Source organism: Channa argus, chromosome 1 (genome assembly GCF_033026475.1).
Source record: "Channa argus isolate prfri chromosome 1, Channa argus male v1.0, whole genome shotgun sequence".
NCBI lineage: Eukaryota > Metazoa > Chordata > Actinopteri > Anabantiformes > Channidae > Channa > Channa argus.
Window position 1 is genome coordinate 12,735,022 of NC_090197.1, and position 23,848 is coordinate 12,758,869.

Sequence of the window (23,848 nt, forward strand, 5' to 3'; positions counted from 1 at the left end):
AAACATCCTCCATAAAAATATTCTGGATAATAATTTAATATTAACTGTGGGAGTCTTTTCTACATATTTGACATTTATTAAGTGAATTACATTTTAAGTGGTTGAGTCTTGATCAGATGAGGTCATTCCACCCGCCCTGTATCCTCGTCCCCGCAGATAAACCTCACAGGGAACTGTGCAAATCACACATGACTTGAAACAGCTGGCCCCAAAGCCAAAGATAATTCCAATAAAACGCACGTTTAAGTGTTTTCATAAACTTCCACTCCCTTTTGCTGCGAGTTATTCCCGCGCTCTTTAACATTCCCAACTCTTCCTCTCACTATTCCAGGTACACGCCCTTTGCCTTGTCAAAAAAGTGTTGGGGAAAGAAAAAAAAACGTAAATCACGGAAGAGATCTGCAGCCTTACTAGTTTGGCAAGTTCTCTGGAGTCAAAGCAGCGTAGAAAGGCGGAGAAGAAACTCAAATTTGCGCATATTTACACATCGCTCTTGTCCCCCACACGATAAACGGTGAGTTGATTGCGACTTTCTGGCTTCTTTTGTGTTTCTCCTCATAGCCATTGTGTTTGCTCCCCGTTTTTTGCCACGTTTCGGTCTAACGTTACTCTTGCAAAAAGCCATCCCATAAAACTTGACAGCGGTCCGACTGCAGTACGGTTTCAATAACTGCACTTCTCAGGGTTTTTCAGGCTCATAAGAGTAAGTGGTAACATTTGGTAGTTTTATCACTTTTATTAACGTTTATTTATTTATTTTGGGTTGGACGCGTTTAATTATTGCTATATGCTCTGTCTCCCCCTCTCTCTCCCCCTTTCTCGGAAAGTTATTTGATATATGATGTAGATCAGTTGTCAAGATGCTTATCAAGTGCAAATAGCCTATCAAAAATTCAAGTGAGTTGAAACGACATGAGTATTGAGCTAAACTGTAGAATATGCGGTGACATCCGGGTCGCGCGTAAAAGCGCAATTTTGCGCAAAATTACCATTGTGGGCATTAAGACTTCTTATGAAGAGGGCCGATGAGTGACAGGCTGGCTTCTTGAGAGGATTTTATGCAGCGGTATCTCCCATGACCCTATTTTTATTTCATTGCTGTTTTTTTTTTATGTTTAACTTTGCTTGTGCTGGTAGTGATGATGAGTCCTGCGTGATGCTTGTTGACCGCGTCGCGCACAACCTTCGGTTTTCTGTGTTTTCAAAACCCGCTTGAGGAATTGAATGAAAGACAAGCATTACGCCTGCTCACCACAGTTTACTGCCACAGCCTAACCTGTTCCTCTGTTAATATTTTATGCCACACGAGCGGTAGTATGTCATTACTCTGCGCAAATACTGTATCACATTCGCCTATTTGGAAACGCAACACTCCATCTCCTCTGGGCTCTGGAGGAAAACGAGAACCTTATGGTTGTAGTTCTGTATGTTTAATTATTCGGGGTGAGAGGGTTAGTTAGTGTGTTTGTTTGCTTGTTTGTTTTTGGGGGCCTTTTCAGACGAATGAGTGGGATTAGTTTGTTTTCTAGGTAAGACGAGATGAATGTCTGACGTGGGACGCGGGGTTCAGGACTTGATGGCACGTGTTGGGACTCTGTCCAAGCAGGCAACACTACTACAATATAGGTCACTAAGTGAATAATGAATGTGAGAATGGACAGATATGTCAGACCAAGAATAGTAGAAATGCTTTTGCTGGGTATTTTTGGACTGGACTAGCCGTTAAGGCCCTTATTGTGTACTCAGAGGGTGTGTCACCCGGGCAGGAAGAAGTCCCCTAAAGTTTTTACAAAATATGGGCTGTGACCATAACAAAACAAAAGCTGACTAAGGAAACGATCCCGGAATGAGCCTTAAAAACAATGCCTCAAACTACCTTGTTTTTGAATAAATACTAATAGCATTATTACCACTGTACAGTGACAGCTGCATTGACCATCTGAGGACATATACTGGCTCTATGGGTTGTGGCTGCATTGTGCTAATAGGCAAGAATAGGCAGAATATGAGATTGTTATAGATAACAATGCAAAGTTTGAAAGGGGAATGACACTTTAGATTTGAATGATCCTATTCTATGTCAGATCTCGCTGTGTCTCATAATAATGACAGTAAGTGGCACATATCCAAATTGACTATATATGCTAGAGGTGGCTGCTGCACAGAGCCATTTGGCTGGAGGGGGACTGAATGTGACACACATTATCTCAGATCACAGGAAACTTAGCTGCTGTCATTCACTAGTAAAAAGACAGCGGTTGAAAAGAAAGCTTTTGTGTTTTCTGCTCTAGAAACCTGAATTAACCTGCAGAAGGAATTTGGTTTGAATTAATGCCATTGTAAACTCTGTAGTGGAACACGTATTTATGTGTTTTCTACATGTGTCAGCTTTTTTGACATTTGTTGGCTCATGTAAACGGTCGGTTTTGATGACGTAACTCTGTTTTTAATATCCTCTCGTCCAAAGCTGTATTTCTTCTGTCACAGCACTTTTGAAAACAATGTTCTTAACCTCAAAAGGATGTCTTAAATAACTCAATAGCACTTGGTACTTGAGATATTAATTTCTAAAATGAATCTAAATTAATACATCTAAAAATGACCACTCAGCTGACACGAGCAAGCTGGCATTGTTGACGAAGCAAGAGGAAAGACGAGCTCAGAGTTGGCCTGTAAATTCCTAAGTGATCTCCAACGACAGCAATGAATGGTTTTCATGCAAAATGTGTAACTTACTGACATGTTTTCAAGTTAAATGGTGTCTACTCAATGTCTGCAGCTTTTGTTTACCTCTGCAAATGCCATGTAACAATCTAGATAGATTTTTAAGAACACATGCATCTTTTTAATGTCAAGGAATTTGATGGTGATGTGTAATAACAGACTGGTAATCAAATGCAGTTGTTCAGGCCTCTTTGTGTACAACAGTGTGAACGCACAGGCTTGAAAAGAAGGAAGAAAGAGAGTGGCACTGGAAGAGAGGCTGGCACAGCTGGCAAGAGGAAGAGAGAGAGGGGCAGAAAAAAAGAGAAGAGAGAGGAGCAAACAAGGACTAGGTAATCCCTTAGGTAATCTGAAGCCCAGTCCCCTCGGTAGCTTCAGCAGATCCGATGACCTATCAAAGATCAGAACTTCCATTGTGCATCAAAGCTTGTCTCTCAGTCAGACTCCCTCTCAACCCTCTCCCCTCTGCAGACGTCACCATGCTCCTTTATTGCTCCAGACGCAACACCTGAAACGAAAGGCCTCACATGGGCATGATGAGATCCTCTGTTTCATTTTCCACTAGATGTACCTATCACCTCAGTGTTTCCTGCAATTTCCTCCTCTGCGCAGCACGCAACAGCAGTTTTATCACTGCAGACGTTTGTGTCGGCCTGTCTGTCTGTGTTTCTTTGTATCTCACACCACGTTCTTGAACTCTTTCTTTTCCCAGAGAGAAGAGTCATGGAGGCTGCCATTCAGACCATGGTGAAAGTCTACTTAAAGTCGTCCAAGGGAAAGGAGAATCTAGGAAACAAAGAATTCCACAACCTCGTCAAGACCCAGCTTAGCAACATCCTTTCGGTTAGAAAAGCTCTATTGAACCTCTCTGAAATGTTACCAACACCTACATTATGTAACAACCTCACTCAGTAGTCTTGCATGAGTACAGTATTATGACCAAGTGGTGGTGTAATATAGCTATGAAAGGTGAATGGGAAAAGTGATCCAATATGATAGAATGACAGTCATCAGCATTATAATGAAAATAGAGCCACTGGTAGAGGGTCATTTACTAATAGCAGGTGGTGATTTCACCAGTGAGAGTCCAGATAGAGTTACTCATCATCATGCATTGTCTGTTTTGTGCGCCTACTACTCAGGACACGGACAGCAAAGAGGCAGTCAAAAAAATGGGACAGGGCCTGGATTCCAACCAGGATGGCAAGGTTGGCTTCGAGGAGTACTTGAAGCTTGTAGGCTACCTGGCAGTTTCACTCAGTGAGCAGCGCAACCTTGGGGGGGAGGAGCCTGCCCAGAACTCTGCATCCGGACAAGTGGCACAAAACACACACAACAACGAGGAGAACAAGCCAGAAGCAACTGCAGAGGCAAAGGAAGAAGCAAAGCCAGAAGCAAATGAAGGAGTGAAGGCAGCGTCAACTGCTGAAGTAAAGGTAGAAGTAAAAACAGATGGAAAGGTAGAAGACGTAAAGGCAGAAGTTGGGGCACAGCCTCAGGCAGCAGCAGCAGTGGAAGTGGTCGTGAAAGACGAGAAGAAGGTGGAGATAACAGAACACATGGAGGATGCAGCAGAGAAGCTGGCTGCAGCCGTGGATGCAAACGTGGAGAAGAAGACAGAGGAGGGGACCTCATAGGGGACAATCCATTCCTTTACAAAAAAGAGAGAAAAAAAAACACACACTACACGTTTACATTCAGCACTACACAAAAACAACATTAACATGTTGGTAAGCCACTAAAAAGTTTTTAATAACTTTGTAATACAAAAATTAGCAAATGTTCAATACAAACTACAAAACCAACAGTGAAGAAGCCCCAGTCCTTTTATATAATTAATAACACATGTACATGACTTGTTTTTTTTTTACATCTCGTTACCACTATGTTCACAGGATGTGCTTTTTACTATGTAGCACATTTACCTCATTATGATAACACTATAATAGCATGCAGACATACACTCAACATGTGCATGTTTTTCCCTGTGAAAAGTATGATGTATCTGCACTCTCAACCAAAGAGTCCCTGTATGTTACAACACCTCTGCAGACAAGAGATTTTATTTGAAATGTGTCCTCTCCCACTTTTGTCTCTGTCTGTGTCCTACCTTCCACAGTTTGGAACTCATGGCCCACCCTGGTGAAACATCACCAGTATACATCTTTAAGACACTAATAGCTTAACGGAATAGTTTGACATTTGTGGAAATATGCTTGTTGCCTTTGTTGCCAAGAACAAAAAAGAGACAATCAACACCACATCTATATGTGTGGAAGTGAATATGAAGCCACAGCTGTTGGCCAGTGAGCTCAGCTTTACATAAAGACTGGAAACATCGAAACATTATCTTGGCTCAGTCCAAATGTAACAGAAACAGCCACCAAGAGCTCTTAGGATAAATTAATTAACTGCCCAGATTTTACAATTAACTGTTTAATCATGGCAGTTTAATCTTGTTCATAAATTGTGTTTTGTGCTGATTAAACAACTAAGATGTAACGTGTTAATTAGCAAGCAAGCCTATCCCCTTTTCAAATTTTATGGTCGATGAGCTAACTGGCTGCTGCATACAGCTTCTTATCTAATAAACAGATGTGAGAGTGAACAGTTTTCTCACTCAACTCTTAGCAAGAAAGCAAATTGCTGCATTTCAAACTATTCCTGTAATGGTTGCATGAAATCTGTCAATAACACTCATAATAATCCTTTAACTGCCACTCTTTTAACTCACTGTGCTATGGAGCTGATTTGGCATGACAATAAACAAATTGTTTTGCTAGAGCTTTGCATACTTCAGCTCATTTTATCAGTGTACTCAATACCCTATCACACCCTCTTCTCTCCATCTTTTCTGTCTGTTTTTTAATATATTGCCTAAAGAGATGATCTTAATCTCAATATAGTCTTCACGCATACAGTCAATCATGGACTAGGAACCCGATTATCAGGTGCTAAATGAATAAGGTCCATGGATATAAGCCACAACAAAGGAGCTTTTGCAGTAAAAGGGGAGCCCTAAGTAGTTTCACGGGAATGGGCTGGTGACTGGAGGAGTACGTCAGCGAGTGTGCAACCTAACCTGAACAAGTGGAACAAGAACAAGATAACAAGCACCATGGAGTAAAAGCAAAAACGTAACAGGTATCACTTGGTGGCAGTTTTATCTCAAGTACTTTGTTATACCAATAATGATAATGGCCAAATGCCACTTGTTAATCCATAAAGGCATTAGATTGGAGTGACGGAAACCTGACCTTTACTAGGAAACTCCCTTTAAAATTGCTCATTGTTGCCTATTGTTTTCCACTGGTTTTAGCAAAAGTTGCATGTTTGTTTTTTTTTAAGTCTTAATGGCCTCGTTGGACCTGCAACTAAATGCTTGAGTCTCAAGCGCTGGGAAACTACTGGATTAGGCATTTGATGGGAAACACATCCTGGGACACCAACAATTACATGAAAGTAATCCCAAACTGTAGTGATCCTCCCCATCAGGCAAAGTGGTAGTGTCCAGTGGATTTTTATCAGAGGGTTTGGTTTTTTGGGGGGAGAAATGAATACTGAGCCATCAATATGAATCTATGTGGTTCGGTCTTTTTACTAATAATAAGATGTTGCATGCGAACAGAAAGTTATTGCTAAATATTACCATTGTATTACATTTATTGTGGCCAAGTTCTACATGGCCTCTTTATATTTAAAGTTTTAACCGAACTCTTTCTTGTTTCGACCACTATGGAGATCACTTGAAAATGTAGTCCTATACATATGCAATTTGTTAATTACAATTTAATGATTTGTAAATCGCCTCATCATCAATAATGCAGCCATGAGAAAACGACTCATGTTGCAGGCCTGTTTTTTTCTAGGTGTACCTGGCCAGTCGAGTAGTTCTTCAGGCACACACATTTTGGCAACACTACCGACAGCACTTCCAACTGCTCAGCAGCGAAATAGCCAAGACAAATAAACCAGTGTCACGTGGTCAACCCGCCTCACTGCGACACTCCCATTGTAAATACTAATTTACACTCACACTATGCTCAACCTTTGTGCTCATGCTGTTCCCTGCATGAGCAATCACTAACAAACATATTGGACATTTTGAGCTATTTAGATGGCATTATTATTTCTTTTATAAAAACATATATACTTTTTATATCAAACAAATTTGTAATAATGGTACTTCCTTTGAATAATGGCAACATATCACTTTCTTGCACCATGTACATCCAGCCTCCTGTTAAACATGTACATAGGCCTCAAGCACTTCCATCTTCTATGGTTTCTATTCTCCACAGACCAGGCGGGTTTAAACGCTCTGCAGGTTTATCACTTTACTTCTAAATCATTTAAAATGTAACCTTTGTGTTAGTTTTTTTTTTTTTTTTTTTGCTTTCAAACAATCATCATAAGCCAAATTATGGTGGGAAGAAACTGGATCAAGCAAAGGTCACGTCAAGAGATGCTTTAACATCACTTGACCTCATGTGTTTAGCGTGACCCTTCTCAGTCATCATCTGAAATTATTTGACCAAAGCTTATGTTTTACTTGAACTGGAACAGCAGTTGGACAGTATAAACTGTGAGTGCTAGGTTTTCTTTCAAAGACCTTAAACCGGATGAAGTGGTATCTTTGCTACTGTCCCATAGTGTAAGCCCCACCAAACCTCAACTCTATGTAGATTAAAACACGCAGGGACACACGAGTGTTTTTATCGCCATACAATAAATCTCATTCACTCTGAGACATACAAGTTCACATTCAAGTATATTGATATTCTTTTAAGTTCATCAGGTCAAAAGTTTTTTCTGATTATGAGATCGTTCCCAGGACATTTTGCAGGCTTTTTTGTGTGTTTATTTTCTGCCAAATACTACAGGGCGTGTGCATTTGGACTCAGTCAGTCCACTGTCATATCCAGTAAATCCCACTATGCTTGTATTTTAACTTTATGTGTAATGCTGTATCATTTTTGCTTATTCTATGTATTATTTGTAATGGCTAATAATGAATAAAACTGTGACAATAATGTATTTTTATTTGTGGGCTGCTATGTGTTCAGGTACATGCAGGTATTACTTATTTTATATGTGTGTGTGTGTGTGTGTGTGTTTGTGATGGAGAGAGAAAGGGATAGAAAATACCTGCAAAGTAAGAGAAGGGGAGGACAGAGAAACAGAAGCTGAGTGTATATGGGTGAAGGAGTTTCGGGGGGAGGAGGAGTGAGAGGGGCAGGTGATATTTAAGTCAGTGGCAAACTCTCTCCTCATCTATCTCTACTTTGGCTCTGTCCCCTGCACCTCTTCAAAGACAAAGGAGGCCCTCCATCAACTCTCAGGTAAGACAGACAGCGCAGAGGGATTACTCCAGTGTACTTTCTCCTCAGTATCTGATGAAGTTTTCCTTTTATTAGTATCTGGTATTTTGTTAACTGTGCGACAGCAGCAAATAGCAGTCAAAAGGACAACACTAAAAGCATTAAGACAACTGGGTAGACACTCAGGAGACTCCTTGGGAAACACAATTGTGTGATTCATTGGAATTAGTTTTGTCTTTAAAAGCAACCGTTGCCTTATTTTAGTGTGTGTACATTAAAATTCAACATTAAAATGTATCAGTGAAATGTGGAAGCAAGTGAAGACAATTGAGATTTGAGACAAACTATTGTAAGAAATTACAACATAATGGGATGAATACTGTAGATGGATTAATTGAAACGTATGAATAGCAGCCATCTCAACATAGGCATTGTTCCACTATTAGGATCGAATAGGGCATATGCATTATTACCGTACACGATATTGTGTTACTGATAGCTGTTTTATCTCCATGGTTTTCTATTGTATTGTGTCAGTCAGTGAGACAGATGACCCCTATAGATTTTCCAGTTAGCCAGCTTGGTGGTGTCCACTCGCTTCCTCTTTTGTCTCTGCTGCCTCCAACTCTGACCTCTCCGGTCCAATGCTCTGCAGCATGGTGAGACCCAGTAACGGGTGACTGACGTTAGCATCACTGTCTCCTTTTTTAATCTCTTTTAATAAATAAATCATGCATGGGAGATTAATGGACTAATTGTGTCCTTCTGCATTTTGAGTGTTTACTTATATGTGGTTGGGTACCTAATTTTTCAACTTGAGCTTGACAGCAGACTGAATGGAAGTCAAAGTGAATGAGTGCCCTCGTGTGTGTACAAGTTATTGTATTTGCTGAAACATCTAATTACTCTGCACAGAGTAGGATTATTTGATACATTTTGTGTTTCAAGAGTGGCTTATATTTTGAATCATAAGAAAACAGAGACAGAACAGATTTCTGTTCACTGACCACTGAAACCATGTTTCACTGATACCACAGTGTTAATTGCTACATGCATTAACAAGCAGAACAGCTAAACAGCCTTTTAAAGCAGCACGTGAGGTGACAGGAAGTATATACTGTGGGTATAGAAAAGAATCAGTCCCTTGGTAGTTTTTCCTTTATTTATATACCATTGTACTTTTTACAACCGAGTACAAAAAAAGACAATTTCATGTCAATGGAAATAGATCTCTACAAACTAATCTTGATTAATTAAATATATATAACACTAAAAATAAACTATAGGATAAAGGTTTGCCCTATTTAATGTAACTCACCTAAATCCCCACTTGCACACCCAATTGGTTTCCAGAGCATAACTACTGATTAAACAGAGTGCAGTGAAAGCGATTGTAGTATAAATACACCTGCATCTGGAACATCCAGTTATTTGTGAATCAGTATTCTGGCCATAATCTCATAAACAAAAGAACACTCCAGTCAACTTAGTGAAAAGCTCATTGGAAAGCATAAGTAAGAGAGTAGATTCAAGAACATGTTCTAGTCATTAAATGTCCCCTGGATTACAGTTAAATGTATCATTAAGCAATGGAAGGAATGTGGCACATATGTATGTCTGCTTTAGTGAGAGACTGTGTGAAAAAAAACAAAAAACTGAGTGACAAACGCAAGAAGTGAAGGAGGCCACCAGAACACCTATCATCCTCCGAAGCAGCTGAGATGGGAGCGACTACACACACCACAACTGCAGCCCAGGTTCTTTAGTAGTCAGAGTCTCTAGTCTGGTGGCCAAAAAGCTTATTTCTGGTCTCATTAGACCTCGGAAACCTATTCCACTTGATCTTAAGAATGTCTCACGTGCCTTTCAACTGACTCTAGCTGAGATTTAAATTGAGCTTTTTTCTCTTTGCCACTCTCCCATTTCGGCTTCATCTGTTGAAGTACACAGGCAACGTGTAGCCTGTATACAATCTCTCCTATCTCAGCTGCTGAAGATGGCAAAACCTTTAGAGGTGTCATATGTGTCACTAAAGTCACCTGGTTTTTGAGGACATCCTGCTCTAGGCAGATTTATGCATGTGCCATGTTCCTTTTATTTATTAATGATGAGAATGGACTTTTTGCTTCTTGATGAGGTCACTTTTTCATTCATTTATATTTATATTTTCAGATAACTTAGATTACGTTGTAGTGAACTGTTTCCACTTTGATGTGAAATAATATTTCTTTACATTTAGGTGAAAACAAAAGCCAAATAAATGAACCTTGACACATTGACATAGGAAGTCTTCTCACACTCTAATCCTGCATCATTGACTTGTCTGTGTCTGTGTGTGCACAGTCTCTTCAAGAGTCCAGCAAAAGAAGCACCAAGATGCCGGACACAATGTGTGTAAGAGTGTTTGAAAAGTTTTTCCAAAACTATCCCCCATCTTTCCCTCCTAACCTCTGATATGTAAAACCCAGTAAAGTCACACAAACTCAGTGACCAGACTACTTTGAAAAGGGTCAGTAATAGCCTCTGCACTACACACAGAGTGTTATTTGACCCCTTCTCTAGAAATGAGAAGACCTCTCTGCTTTAGTTTTCTTCCATCTATCACTTTGCCTTGAAGGTGGCTTCACCCTTGACTGCTATGTGATCGCACATGCAGCTAAGGGTGGGAGCGAGCATTTTGTTGCAGAGTCTGACCTTTTGATCTGATACTCTTACAGCATGTCCAAGGAGCCCACTTCCAACCTGGAGAGTGCCATGCAGATGCTCATAAAGACGTTCCACAAGTACTCGGGCAAGGAGGGCGACAAGTACACGCTGAGCAGGGGTGAACTGAAGGAGTTGCTAGTAGAAGAGCTGGGGAGTTACTTAGGGGTAAGAGAAGGAGGGAGTGAGGAGCAAATATGTGGTTGTACATCAATGCAGTTTGCAAATATGCAACACACAAGTGAAGGAATGCGCTTGCATACTCAGGCGTACAAGCCAGAACAAGCCTGTGCAGTGCAGGGATGTATGGCTACACACACATAAAAGAGCACACATTCTTAACTCTCTCTTTCACTATGTTCCCTGCTGACAGAACTCCAAAGATAATGAAGCAGTTGAAAAGGTGATGAATGATTTGGACGCCAACAACGACGGGGAGGTGGACTTCACCGAGTTCATCATTCTGATGGGCGCCCTCACAGTTGCCTGCAACGACTTCTTCCTGGAGTTCAAAACAGATGACAAACCGAGCGACGGAAGCAAAGGCGGGACGGCAGAGAAGAAGGATTGAACCAGTGCAATCGGAGAGAAGAGGGGAGGAGGGGGGGGGGGGGGGGAGAGGGAGGGAGAAGTGGAAAGATGGAGCAGATGAGGAGTGGAAAGTTAGAGAAGAGTAAGAGAAGGGTTGCAATGGATTTTAGTCTTATGCAATTTGTAAACACTACAAACTACACACACAGGAAATGGTCTAGCTGGTAGTTTGGGGGTTCACAGAACATCGGGCATTCAGTAGTTTTTTTCCTTTGCAACTGTTTTTCATAGCACAACATATCCAGAAGTAGTTGTATGGCTTTCAAGGCAGTACAGAATGGGTTATATTTCATCTTCTTTCAACTCAAATGCAGCACTTTTGACAGTTCATTTGAATGTTTTGAGTAAGGCACTGGAGAGACAGGTTCGATTTTTGCAGAATCCACACAAGGGAGATAGAGAATTTCTTGCACATAAGTAATTTGTGAAAATATATTAAGTTACAGATTCTCATAGTATTGTATGTACTCAGTGTTGAAGATGATTTATTCCTTGTCTTGCACCTATTTTGTAATCTTTTATGGTAATAACCAATGCATTCTTTAAAATATTAAACATGGTATTTACCCAGCTCTTAATTGTGGAGTGTTTACTTTCACATACTCTGAAGTCCATCGTGCTGTATTCATCGACATGTCAATTGCTGCACCTGGAAATCAAGTTGAAGGGCTCGAATAGAAACAATGTCAGCAAAGAATGAGAATGTGTTGTGTGTGTGTGTCTGTGTGTGTGTGTGTGTGTGTGTGTGTTGGGGATTCCCACAGAGTAAACTGCTCCAGCTCAAACATCCTGCCAACAATATCCTGCAAATCTTGTTCCACTAGATATAAGCTGACCCAGATGTTTGACTTGGATTTGCATGGAAAACGTCTTCAAATGATAGAGACAGAGGGAAGAGAGAGGGGAAAAAAGAGAAGAGAGGGGATGTGAGGAAAGAGTGTTTGTGACTTGTCAGATAAGTATGTAACTTGGAAAGCTGGTGGTATAATCACAGAGGAATGTTCAAGTTGCTGTGACTGTTAGCACACTTTACAGTCCCCCAGTGCCTCTCACACACACAGATCAGTAAATCAACACGTCTCCTTCCACCTCATTGGCTTTTACAGCTGCTCGTCTTTTTAAAAATATGACAAAGAAATGTTCAGCAGCTGAATCACAGACCCACAGAATCACAGTAAACCAGATGTGTTTCTTCACTTCTGGAATTAATGTTGCTTGAACTCCTCTTATACCGTCAGGCAAAATTAAGAAGTTGATTCCAGGTCAGTCAGGGTCTGTGGGCGGAGAACGACCTATCTGCTTTCATTCTTCAGAACCCTGTGTTCTCTTAAGGCCTCCTCTGATTGGGAGGTTTGAATACTTGCGCTTCATGTGCACAGTCCACAGGTAGGTAAACAATCCCAAATGAAACTGGTTTTGACTGTTGACCTTGATAAAGCCTGAAGGGAAACATACAGGCTGTTATGAGTGTTAACAGTCACAGTTACCCGCCCTTTCATTGCTAAGGGCCAATAAATTATACAGGACAACAGAGGGTAGACAAAGTCAAACAAACACCTCATGGACCTTACAAGCATATGTAAGGTCAAATGCAAATGAGCAAGTTGTCATTTATAATTTGGTAAATGCTGCTGTTCCAGCAAACATGTCTGCCTTGAAAATATATAGCAGATATTTAAATCAATTAGACCAAACGTCAGTGAAATCTACAGTATGTCATTCTAACAAACACACAGCTCACTCAGAAACGCTAGAAAAAATGAAAACTCGAACAAAATCTAAATCTCATAATATATTTTCAAACATTTTATTCAATATTTTCACAATGATTTATATAAAACATTTTTGATTTTTTAAAGTAATATACTGACCCATACTGTAATGCAAAAAAAATAATAAAGAATTCAAATCAGCTACTTCCTAAATGCATTTGTGAAAAAAATATTATTTAATATATCAAGAGGAACAAATTTATAACATCTAACAAACTGCAACAAAGGTCACTTTTCACTGACATACAGTTTACCTGCAATGCCCAGAAAACTAGGCAGATCTTTTGAGTACCAATGCAAAAGTACAAGTACAAGTTACTTATTAGGTAGAGCTTATTCTGAATAGTAACTAGCAACTGCACTTAAGTGCACTCAAATAAAAGAAGTAGCAACATAACATTTTCCTCTAAACTGTAGTGGAGTAGAAATACAACGTGGCATCAAAAGGAAATACAAAAGGAAAGTACAACAAACAAATCCGAAAAGTTCGGGGAATTTCACAGGTAAGGTAAAGGTTATTTTGTGGATATTGTAATCTACAAGTTTATTCTATAGTAACATACAAACATTGCTATGTGATTCTCTGCGTAGTAACAGTGATAAGGCTGGTGTTTGTTCAGTAATTATATGCTGGTAATTGAGGTGTATTAGTGACCCTAAGTGAGACAGATATGCTCCATATGTTATGCCCTAGAGCAGTTAGTTAATGATCATTTCAACAGTACTGGGACAAACAATAGCTTGAAGACATCTTGCAAAGTGTATCTAAATCCTCGCCTGACCTAACCCGGTGAACCGATTCAAACTAAAGAACGGGAGTCTCTGCACATGGATCACGCATGGCAGGTGCTGAGGACAGGAGATGAGCAACACAAAGCCAGGCCATTTATCTGGCACTGAGCCTGAAGCACCTGATAAGGACAGCAGAACACTTCGGTTACCAACAGTGCACGTCAAGCGAAACCCAGATGTCAAGCCACCACGTCCATCAGGAAGAGCTGGGCTGTGATCACGTCAAGCTGTCATGCAAGCCCGAGAGGGTGACAGTGATAACGTGACAGTAGGGTGGTGTACATGTGACAACAAAATGAAATTATTCATTAAAGTATACACTAGCATAGATGGATCCAGGCCTATATCATCTGATGATTCATTCCTTTCCAGGTGTAGCCTGCCTTTTTCTCGCTTGCCTAGAATTTGAGAAGCCTGCTTTCCTCAGGTTCTTGAAATCCATCTTGATACAAGGCCACCGGGAGACCTTATGGCTGTAACACGCTGCCAAAGAGGAGTCAAGGCCCTGAGACACTACTAATGTATTACGAGCATGACGTTTGAGTTGAAAAGTACAGTCATTTGAGTAGCGCACTGTACTGTTTTAGGTAAAAAATGCAGCTTAAAAATACATCAGATTATTGAATTTTAAAACAGTGGTTCCGGATAACAGGGGTTTTTTAATGCCTTAAAAAAGCTGTTTTATTGAGGCTCTTGGTGAGATTTCAGATGTCTATAGGTTGCAGGTATTTCCCCCCTGAAGTTTTCAGTTATTGCATTGAACTAACTTCATATTATCATTTTTATTTATTTTATTTAGGTTTTATTAAAAACACCAAAACTTAAAAGGAAAATGTAAATACATTTTTCCTACTATAAATTATCTCATAGCACCTCAGATTTATCTTGTGGCCTTTTAGAGCTGCCCCTTGCTTGGAACCACCAACGGCCAAAACCCTCTCAACTTCCAGCAGCAGTAAAATTAAGATTAAAATTAAAATTAAAATTCAAATGTAAAAAACAATATATATGCAGACTGTTTTTGATGCTTTCAGTATGTTTGACTTATTCTTAACATTTTTGAATGCATAGCTTTTACTTGAGAAGGGTTAGCTTCACTGTGGCATACTGATACCTTTGCTTTCAAGTTTAGTTTTCGTAGCTAATGAGGTAAAGTCATTTCATCCGTCAGCTGCTTCAGAAGGCACCAGCAACAGTTATTTGAGAGAATATATGAGAGAAGACTGAACATTATCTGTTGTTTTAGCATAATGAAACCCAGCTTATAGGTCACACGCCTTCGAAAATTAAAGCACAAACTCTTGGCACCAAATCAGACAAACTGTGACAGTGTCTTCCCCAAGAGTCAGTGAGAAACAGCTGACAGACAGATATCAGCCTCGGATAACAGCGACAGAGTGAGGATGGTAAAGGAGAGGGGGGAATGATACGTAAGAAAAGGAGAGAGGGGTGGTGTCAGTTGCTCTTTTTTTCCTTCACATTAAGTGTCCTTGACATAGGTGTAGTGCTACTACTCTTACTCTTTGTTTTTAGTGCTGCATTTACCTTGGATCTACACAGCACGAGCTGGGATGCTTCTTGCAGGTACGTAAGCTGTTTGTCCTCAACATGATCCTCGGTTAAACCTAATCTCTCCACTAGACCTTTCCCCTTAACCTCTTCACTTTAGCCTGGCATAGTCATCTACTCCTTTAGGCAAATTGCTGCACTAAACTTCCAGACAAATCACCAAACCACTGAAACCACAATCAAGCTCTCACAGTTAGAAGATTCATTGTGTTAAAAAATGGCCCCATTCAGTCATTCCACCATCTGTGAAGAGGCCGGCTCCTGAGGGATGATGGGATGGATTGATGCTTTGATCACTCCCTTTCAGAGCACACATCACTGACACAAACACCGTCGCATTTTGCTGTTGATGTTGTTGATTTATGGGGGATCAGAGAGAAGCTCACAGGGGATCTCCAGCATTGAGATTCAGCACCTTTTATTATGATCTAGTTCACAAAGATTTAACAGCATGTCCCTAAATACAAAAAGACAATGGTAAAAAACGTATAGGAGGTGTGTCTCCTCAGATTACTTCTGCTTGAGTGCTCTGCCGAAAACTCACTTCCCTTAAATCTTTAAAGAGACATGGGGTTGGCAGGTGTCTAAAAACCTATAACATAAGGCAAAATTTTACTTGACACCTAACATCAGACTGTCTTGCAGTCAAAATCAGTCAAATGATTTACAGCATATCACTAAACTAAGAGGACATACGCAGTTGTCAAATTTTGAATTACATTAAAATACCTCAGGGAATGTAATATACAGTAGTAACCATTTCTCAGTTTCCTGTTCTGCCCTTTAGCACTGGGCCCTTAAAAGAATTACTAAGTTTAACATAAGACATGTTTTACAGCGCCTTCCTTGCCACAAATCACAATAACTTGCAGGATTGTTTTACTGGCTTGTTAAAAGATGAAATGCAGTCTCAATGCTAGTCGTGAACAGCTCCAACTTATGTTACTCCTTCAAGCACATTGCATCAGGGTGAATCACTCACTCTTCACAGTGCAGACAATACAGTGGAAACAACTCCCTCATTCACAGTGGGACAGAGGAAGCCCTCAAGGGACATTGGTTACTGAAAACTAACAAGTATAAAACATAAATTAGAAATTTGCTGCAAGCATAAACATAAAATAGTGATCTTTAGTCATGCCTTAGTAAGTGGAATGATATGCGTATGTGCATGAATTTTACCAATTCAAAACTAAGGACTGGAGAAAATTCTAAAGTTTGGTGATTTGGTGCAGTGTAGCAGGACACCCACCAGAGGGGGAAAGTGGACCACAAACTGAAACCTTCCATATAAATGTCTAAAGTACTTTCTGCTTCATAATAAAGGTCACTTTGTAACCATAGCAAAAATACCATATGCGTCTTTTAATGGAGCCACAGTGGATTATTGAAACATGAAATCTTTGTTTAAGATCCTACTCCAAGTCACATTTAATCAATAAAAGTGCCCCGTCATCTCCACCGAGCTTCCTCCTTGTTCACATGCAAAGCAGCAGCCAGCGAGAGCCACAAGCAGGGTCAGACTGATAATATGAGACTTGCTGAGAGGGACAGAGCAGTAGAAGTACATGTTGAGCTTCACTGGACACAGATAAGTCTGATTTGTGGAAACATTTTGTCCATGTAGGCCAAGAGGTGTGTTTGTTTTCTATACCTAAGTAGATGAAGTCAGTGGACACGAGGCACTGGGTGCAGCAAGGTCATGTGCTCGGCCCCGTTGAAAGGCAGGCGCTGAGTGCAGTAATGGTGCACCACTTCTGGGATGCTGGGGAACACGCAGCTGCTTTGGTCCAGGGTGTAGCCGTTCTCTTTGGTCTGGGCAACGATGATGTGAACGCAGCCTTGGCTCGTCCTTTGTCACACAGAGGACAGAAATGGAGAAGGGGGAGTTAACCAAGAATGTAATAAACTTATAAATTCTAGTTTGTGTCATGAACGTGAGAGGTGAACACAGAATGACTGTGTACAAATAAAATATGTTGTTCTTCATATTGGTGCAAGTTGGAAGATACTGCTTTCAATTACTATGTTTTTTTATAAAGTTTTTAAAATTAAGACATAAAGATAGTATTGTTTTACTGCCAATACATCTCACAAAAAGACCAATAATGTGTAGGTTCATACATTTCCAATACTTCCTGACTTCCTGAGACACTCAGCCTCAAGTGCATTTCTTCCCATTAAAACAATAAAGATTTAAAGTTTGTCATGAATTTAAAGTTTTGAAGAGTTTGTTAAGAACTACTTTTGATCACAGGATAATAAACATTTTGCATTCTAGAATAAAGTACACAATCACAGTGAAAGAAGTTCTAAGAGTGGCTTACTTATGTCTATGTATTATTAAACTTGGACAGTAGAGGTCTATGACAACAAGGATTAAACTAAATTAGAATATGTGTGGTAATGTTTACTTTAATAAATCATAAACGCATTCTTGGTTTGGTCTCTGCTAATAACATGAACGCATAATCCGCTATGAGTGTGAATGAATGTCATCTCGTTCACTACAATACTGTAGTGTGAGATACACGCTTGGAGTCACATTTCAGCTTTTAACACACTGCCAATGCACCTTCCACTTATACTCACTTGAGGGCGATCGAATACTTGCTGTTGTCTGACTCGCTGTTTCTGACCAGGAAGCTGGCCTCTTTGCAGGACTGCAGCTGAAACTCTGCCTCCTGGCGAGTCACACAGCCATGGTACCAGCTAAGAGAGAGGGTAGGAGTGAGGTTTTGGTGGATGGAGGGGGCGTTTCAAACGCTACTGGTCAAATGTAGAAGCTCATCATATATTAAAACCCTTTTGATGTTTATTGAAACATTTAAATTTTTTTCTAATATAGTTTGACTATTAGAGAATAAATATCATGTTACCAAGGTAGAGTTAATAACTTTGCAATGGTGAATCTTTGGGTGAATAACTCTAAATTCATAATCTGGTACCTTTGCTTTTCCAGGGGCAGAGAGGGGTCCACACAGCAGGTTTCGGTGTCAGAGCTGCTGCCTGGGGTGGAGGAAGGTGAGAGGGTTGGAGGAGATGATCGCAGGATCTTTTGGGTCCAGCTTTTCTGTCTCAGATGCTGATGCTGCGACACAAGCTGGGTGGGTGGATGTTGTGACTGCCTGCTGAGTGTGGAGTGAGGAGTCTCATCTTTGGCTGGGCGTTCCGGGCTGTCAAACTGTGCTGGGGAAAACAAGTGATGAGAGAAGATTTATGTAAAAAGATTTATGTAAAGAAACTACCGACTCTATCCCCAAAGTTCTAAACGAATGCCAGTCTCCCGTAAATATGAAAGACATTACTTTGATGTGTCATGCAGGATGTTACTCAGTATGATGTTGGTCTATGCAGCGTATAAAATATAAATGTGTGACAGGCCTAACTTGTTTTTGAAACAAACATTTTTCATATTGATCTAAGGCAGAAAAGAAGCAGGGTTGGTAGTGTGGTACCAAAACCTTTACTGACAAGCTAAAGTCCCTGATGTATGTTGATTCTTTTTTTTTGTTTCTTTGATTTTGAAAAGTATAAAGATAAGCATCAGGTAGGATTTGCAACTAAACACTGCAGCGTGTTCAGTTTAGTTGAGCATGAAACACACAGTGTATGTAATCTCTATCCTGCTGTACCTGACAGAGTTTTGACAATCTGCTCTTTCTTCCACTCCCAGGGCAGCTCGTACTCAGCGGAGGGACGGAGGTCCAGCTCGGGCCGTATGACTGCCGTCTTGTCACTGTCACCATTTCCTTCATACGGGACGTCATAGATCTGTAGGGGCGCAGACTGACCTTCCTCCACTGTTCCATCGTTCCCTTCCATGAGCACACACACCTTCAGCAGGTCCTTAGATCCCCGATGTCTGATCTCTTGCAGGTAGAAAACATGAGATTGAAGATGAGATGAAATACTAACTTGTTATGTCGTGTTATGTATGAGTAATGTTTGTCATCACCAGCAGCACCTGTGAATTAACCTGTCTAATCCAAATCTGTATTTATATTTGATAAGTTAAATATGAGATGATTCTGCTGAAGCAAATAGACTGTTGTGCTGAATTATAGTTCAATTTTTGTACACATTTTCAGAAAATCTACATTTTTACAACTAAGTCACGTCAATTTATAGAGTATTGTCATTTTCTTATATTCCTTTTTATAATTCACTTCCTTCTTCTTTTTGCATTGTCCAGTTCTAACTTCCTTTTCATATAACATTTTAACTATTTGATGTTCACAGAGAAAAGCAAACTTTGAATGTTAAATCAGGTGCAACTGGTCTTAGCTTTATATCAGAAACCTTAAACGGTTTCACATCATAATGCATTTTTTTTAAAGGACTTTCAGTTATTTAGTAATTCAACAAAAAATTCTGCACATGTACAATAAAACATGGATCCTAAGGAAAAGCATGGTTGGCGTTTTTACTATCCCCTGAAGGGCAACACAGCATTTTTAGCTTGAATTACTTTTATCAGGCTAGGAACATTAATTTCAACTAATAGGCAGGATTAGATACAGAATTATGAACAATTATGCAAAAATGAACTAAGAACTTCCTAGCCATGTTTACTGAGTCGCAATGACATAAGACTGTCAATGTGATTTAAGCCTCATAAATTAATTCACATCATCACATCCTCTGTGGACTTCTCTTAGGTGGCCTGGAAGTAGCACAAGCACCAATTGAAGTAAAGTCTAGAGAGCACTGCAATAAAACATTTTGACATTCACAACAGGCTATTGTACAGCCCTTCTAGTGAAAACAATAGAGTGATGGAATGAAAGGTCAGGAGAGCATGTGATTGGACAACGGACACCAGTCATCCTGGATGCTGTGAAATTTGATAAATGGTCCGACAGGTCCATGTAGGGTTCTACACAGAGTTGCGTCCGTGAAGAGAGGGAGGCGGGGGGACTGAGGGCCAACTTCCTTTTTAGAGAATAGTTTCAGGAAACAGAGACAGGAAAGAGGAAGTAGGAGCAGGAAACTACACCCATTGTCTGAACACTGCAGAGTTGCCGTGGCAACCCCATGGGGTACAGAGGGCACTAGGGGAGCGACTTCATGTTCTCACTGCTCGGCCAGCACAGGCTGGAAATGGGATTTGTGTCATTCACACACGGGATATGTGGTCAGGAGTAGCTGTGCAAGTTCAGTGATTGGGGCTTAAATTAACTGTCAGAAATCACAGCTTTTAAGAGAAGGTAATAAGAGTATTTTAATGAAGGTCTTACCAGTAATCATCTGCTGGGCATCATAAGGTTCCATATAACCATCATTTTCCCCAACCCTCTCTGCCTCCCTTTGCTCTCTGGTCTTCTGAGCATCGTAGGGATCTGCGTAGTCCTCAAGAATTATCACCTGCATTAAACAAAATATGGGCAAAATGTTATTTTCATGCATATTTATATACTTTTAACATTTTTAAAAATGATATATTGATCATATAGAATAAAGATTATCCACATTTACATGCAGTAATTTATAGTGTAAACATGTTGAATAGCCTCCAGTAGACAGCAATGGAAATCTGCACTTTTAAGCTTGAAAAATTACTGAAACAGCTGATCAGTTCTCAAAATATATCCTCATAATTTTTCAATAACATAATAAAGTGGTTTCAAATCAGTTCAAATGTATGTAATCGCAGCATAATATTGACAGAAAAGTACTGCAGCTTATCAGACTATACTGGAGGTGAAGACTTTCAGTAAAGGAAAGGAAAAGACTCAGTTAGAAGAATATTTGTCACTCTTTGTGAGACCCACTCTCTTTAGATCTCTCTGCCAACAACCTCTCTTTTACCAAACCAGGCATGCCTGATTGGACTGTCATCTTATCAGTGAAATTAAATTCCACGTTTGTTTTACAAGCTACCAGTCAAAAGAAAGGAGGCCATAAAATTAAGTTGTCTCTTCAATCACTTCCAGCTTTTCTCTCGTGACAAAAAAGTGCTGGCATTTGTCTGTGTTTGAATAAAGTAGCAGATGCTTTAGGAGCTGGGAGTGGTGGAGTGTTTAATTTAGATATATTTAGCAGACAGACAGATGTCAACAAAAACACAGATAGACGGAGGGATACTTTGGCGTTACCTTCACCTGCTGTGGAAATGGCTGAAAGTTCTTTATTAATGGGACATTCAAACACACATTAACTAATTGCTGTTGCAAATTTGAGATCAAAATAATTTTTCCCATTCTGAAACATAAAAGTCATCTTGTCTTTGATCAGTTTTCTCACCCCCTCTCCACTATCACTATCTCTGACTTCTTTATCTTTCCCCTTCTTTTTTCAAAGGTAAGCTGGGGGGGGGGGGGGGGGGGGGGCTTGTATTTGCACCCAAGTGTCAAATAACACAATGCTTTTATAACATGATAGCTTTCACCAAAGGGCCTGAATCTAATGAAAAAGAGGAATAAAGCAAAGGGAGAGGGTGAGAGAAGGGCAATACTGAGCCAGGAGAGAAAGGTAAAGGCCTGTCTGACCACAGCTTTGTATTCAAGGCTGAAAAGGTGGGTGTAAAGGGTGAAGGGTGGAGGGGAAGAGAAAGAGAGATAGAAAGACAGACTGGGAGGAGTGGGCACAATGGAGCAGAGACAAAAGGGAGGGAGAAGAGAAACAATATCAGTTTTCAGAATTTGGACAGGATCCCAGCTACTTTGTCACTAGATGACACCACATATTATTTTTGTCGGAGTATAATGTGTTGCGTTGCTGCTACGATTAGAGAAAGGTGCCAAATGTCAAACACATTTTTATCACATCAATCTAGCATGTACTGCTTTTAATCACACAAAAGCAGCAACATAACACTGTAGAAATATTCTTTATAGTTACTTAGACCAAACAACCTAAAAGTGGGCTGCATGAGTATTATGGAAGCAAAGCACAAAAAGAACGTTTTTGTCTTTTAAACCTTTGTTGGACAATTCGGCTATAAACAGGAAAGAAGTAATTTAATGTAACTGGCCATTTTTTTCAGTCTTAGTTTAATCAATAAAATTAAGCTATAATATGTTTGAAAAATTATATCTTCTGTTTAAAACAATGGGTAAAAAGTACAAAATTTCTTCTTTAACGTATAAAAAACTCACTTCAATTATGAGCCAATGGAAAAAACGTCCAATTTAAATCTGCTGTGGGGAATTTAAAAGTCGACCTAACAAAAAGACGAGTTTTCACAACTACAATACAGCCTCTAACCATTTAAGAATATTAATAAATCTCATAAACAATTAGTCTAAACACTAAAACTCTGTGTTGGTAAGTACATCGAGCTGCCAGTGGCTCGTGATACTGATGTGCTGAGATCACAACTCACAGTTTCAGTTCTGCTCGGAGATGGTTTCTCTGTTTCATGTACCACTTGGTTGGTGACGGTACCGCTGTTGAAATTGGGGCCTTTGTCCTGTTTGTCCACTCGGATCAGCCGGTTGATGTAGGCACTGGCAGATGGAGAGTTCTTCAGGGGTCTGTGCTGCTGCTGCTGCTGCTGCTGCTGCTGCTGCTCCTCAATCACCGGCTCTGTTTTGGAGTTCTTGCGACTTTTCCCAGTCAGAAGTGTGTCCCAAACTTTTCCATCTTTCGGGGGGCTTAAACCGTTTCTACTCAACTCTATGGCCGAGTTCTTTCGGTTTCTTCCAGACAAAAGAGACCCCACTCCCCCACCTCCTCCACCCGGGCAGTCAGCAGAGATGTATTTGCGATGGCCCGTTTTGGAGCCTGTGGTTTTGGTACCTATGCTGGCCACCAGCCCGTTTTTATTGGCTCTTGGTTGTGTGCCTGACTCTGAAATTGAGCGGGTCCGGTCGGTGCCATTCTTCAGATTAATGGGGAACTCCTTGAACCACCTTGCCATTGTAACTCTGGTGGAAAGCAGCAAACCTCTCTGCCTGCGCCGACACCTTTCTGCGCCATACACCGGGGCCCCTGAGACGCACCTTTAGAAATCACAGCCTTTACAACAAAAGACTTCCGCTGCTTTATTCTACCATGGAGCCTGAGGAGACAAGACCTCTCCACATTTCAGTTTAAAGCATGTCATTAATGCTTTCAAAAATCAAAGGCTCAATTCTTAAACCTTTACCTTTGTTGATTTAAAACGTAAAGTCCTCACCTATTTTTAAAAAGTAAAATTAAAAAAAAAATCTTATATTCCAACTTTATCCCATTTCTTATTTTCTTCTACTGCTCAGCGAAATTCCTTTTAGATGAAGAATAGTCTTCGGAGTAATAAGACCCGAAAGATGGTAAAGTTTTTTCGCTGCTGATTCGTGGTCCCATTCCCAGAACGGCTTATGTGGTCTTTGAAGACCGTCCACTGTCGCACTAAGGCTCCTGACTGCGCGTGGACTAATAGGGAGGGAGCAG

General features: G+C 40.3%; 3 protein-coding genes across 8 annotated transcripts; 2 read left to right on the forward strand and 1 right to left on the reverse strand.

Annotated features, from left to right (window-relative positions):
• The first annotated feature begins 354 nt into the window (after nucleotides 1-354).
• On the forward strand, nucleotides 355-7,130 carry s100u (S100 calcium binding protein U). Of its 3 annotated transcripts, none has more exons than XM_067498261.1 (3): nucleotides 355-514; nucleotides 3,437-3,567; nucleotides 3,867-7,130. In XM_067498261.1, the coding sequence occupies exons 2-3, from the start codon at nucleotides 3,448-3,450 to the stop codon at nucleotides 4,359-4,361; spliced, it is 615 nt and encodes a 204-aa protein (XP_067354362.1). In that variant the 5' UTR covers nucleotides 355-514; nucleotides 3,437-3,447; the 3' UTR covers nucleotides 4,362-7,130. The 3 variants fall into 3 exon arrangements, with proteins under 3 accessions (XP_067354362.1, XP_067354371.1, XP_067354380.1); XM_067498270.1 differs by lacking the exon at nucleotides 355-514 and adding an exon at nucleotides 556-703; XM_067498279.1 differs by lacking the exon at nucleotides 355-514 and adding an exon at nucleotides 2,922-3,056.
• Nucleotides 7,131-7,926: 796 nt separating this feature from the next.
• On the forward strand, nucleotides 7,927-11,365 carry s100s (S100 calcium binding protein S). 3 transcript variants are annotated; one of them, XM_067498312.1, is made up of 4 exons: nucleotides 7,927-8,066; nucleotides 10,389-10,439; nucleotides 10,763-10,916; nucleotides 11,122-11,365. In XM_067498312.1, exons 3-4 carry the CDS (start codon nucleotides 10,764-10,766, stop codon nucleotides 11,317-11,319), a joined length of 351 nt encoding a protein of 116 aa, XP_067354413.1. In that variant the 5' UTR covers nucleotides 7,927-8,066; nucleotides 10,389-10,439; nucleotide 10,763; the 3' UTR covers nucleotides 11,320-11,365. The 3 variants fall into 3 exon arrangements, with proteins under 3 accessions (XP_067354413.1, XP_067354404.1, XP_067354394.1); XM_067498293.1 differs by having other exon boundaries at nucleotides 7,933-8,066; nucleotides 10,389-10,435; XM_067498303.1 differs by lacking the exon at nucleotides 10,389-10,439 and having other exon boundaries at nucleotides 7,930-8,066.
• A 1,813-nt stretch (nucleotides 11,366-13,178) lies between these two features.
• LOC137123958 (SH2 domain-containing adapter protein E-like) lies at nucleotides 13,179-23,833 on the reverse strand. Of its 2 annotated transcripts, none has more exons than XM_067498438.1 (7): nucleotides 23,595-23,833; nucleotides 22,800-23,477; nucleotides 20,713-20,839; nucleotides 19,108-19,344; nucleotides 18,421-18,661; nucleotides 18,065-18,184; nucleotides 13,179-17,324 (listed from the first exon to the last, which is right to left on the reverse strand). In XM_067498438.1, exons 2-7 carry the CDS (start codon nucleotides 23,334-23,336, stop codon nucleotides 17,141-17,143), a joined length of 1,446 nt encoding a protein of 481 aa, XP_067354539.1. In that variant the 5' UTR covers nucleotides 23,337-23,477; nucleotides 23,595-23,833; the 3' UTR covers nucleotides 13,179-17,140. The 2 variants fall into 2 exon arrangements, with proteins under 2 accessions (XP_067354539.1, XP_067354531.1); XM_067498430.1 differs by having other exon boundaries at nucleotides 23,565-23,833.
• Between the last annotated feature and the right edge of the window lie 15 nt (nucleotides 23,834-23,848).

What these genes read in the sequence shown, in the direction of transcription:
- s100u (XM_067498261.1), top strand. Translation starts at nt 3,448, where the DNA reads ATGGAGGCTGCCATTCAGACCATGGTGAAAGTCTACTTAAAGTCGTCC. An exon ending in AGCTTAGCAACATCCTTTCG is followed by an intron (nt 3,568 to 3,866) that starts GTTAGAAAAGCT and finishes CCTACTACTCAG; the next exon opens with GACACGGACAGCAAAGAGGC.
- s100s (XM_067498293.1), top strand. An exon ending in AGCTGGGGAGTTACTTAGGG is followed by an intron (nt 10,917 to 11,121) that starts GTAAGAGAAGGA and finishes CCCTGCTGACAG; the next exon opens with AACTCCAAAGATAATGAAGC.
- LOC137123958 (XM_067498438.1), bottom strand. Translation starts at nt 23,336, where the DNA reads ATGGCAAGGTGGTTCAAGGAGTTCCCCATTAATCTGAAGAATGGCACC. An exon ending in CTCCGAGCAGAACTGAAACT is followed by an intron (nt 20,840 to 22,799) that starts GTGAGTTGTGAT and finishes TGTTTAATGCAG; the next exon opens with GTGATAATTCTTGAGGACTA. An exon ending in CTGCCCCTGGAAAAGCAAAG is followed by an intron (nt 18,185 to 18,420) that starts GTACCAGATTAT and finishes CCTCTCTCTTAG; the next exon opens with CTGGTACCATGGCTGTGTGA.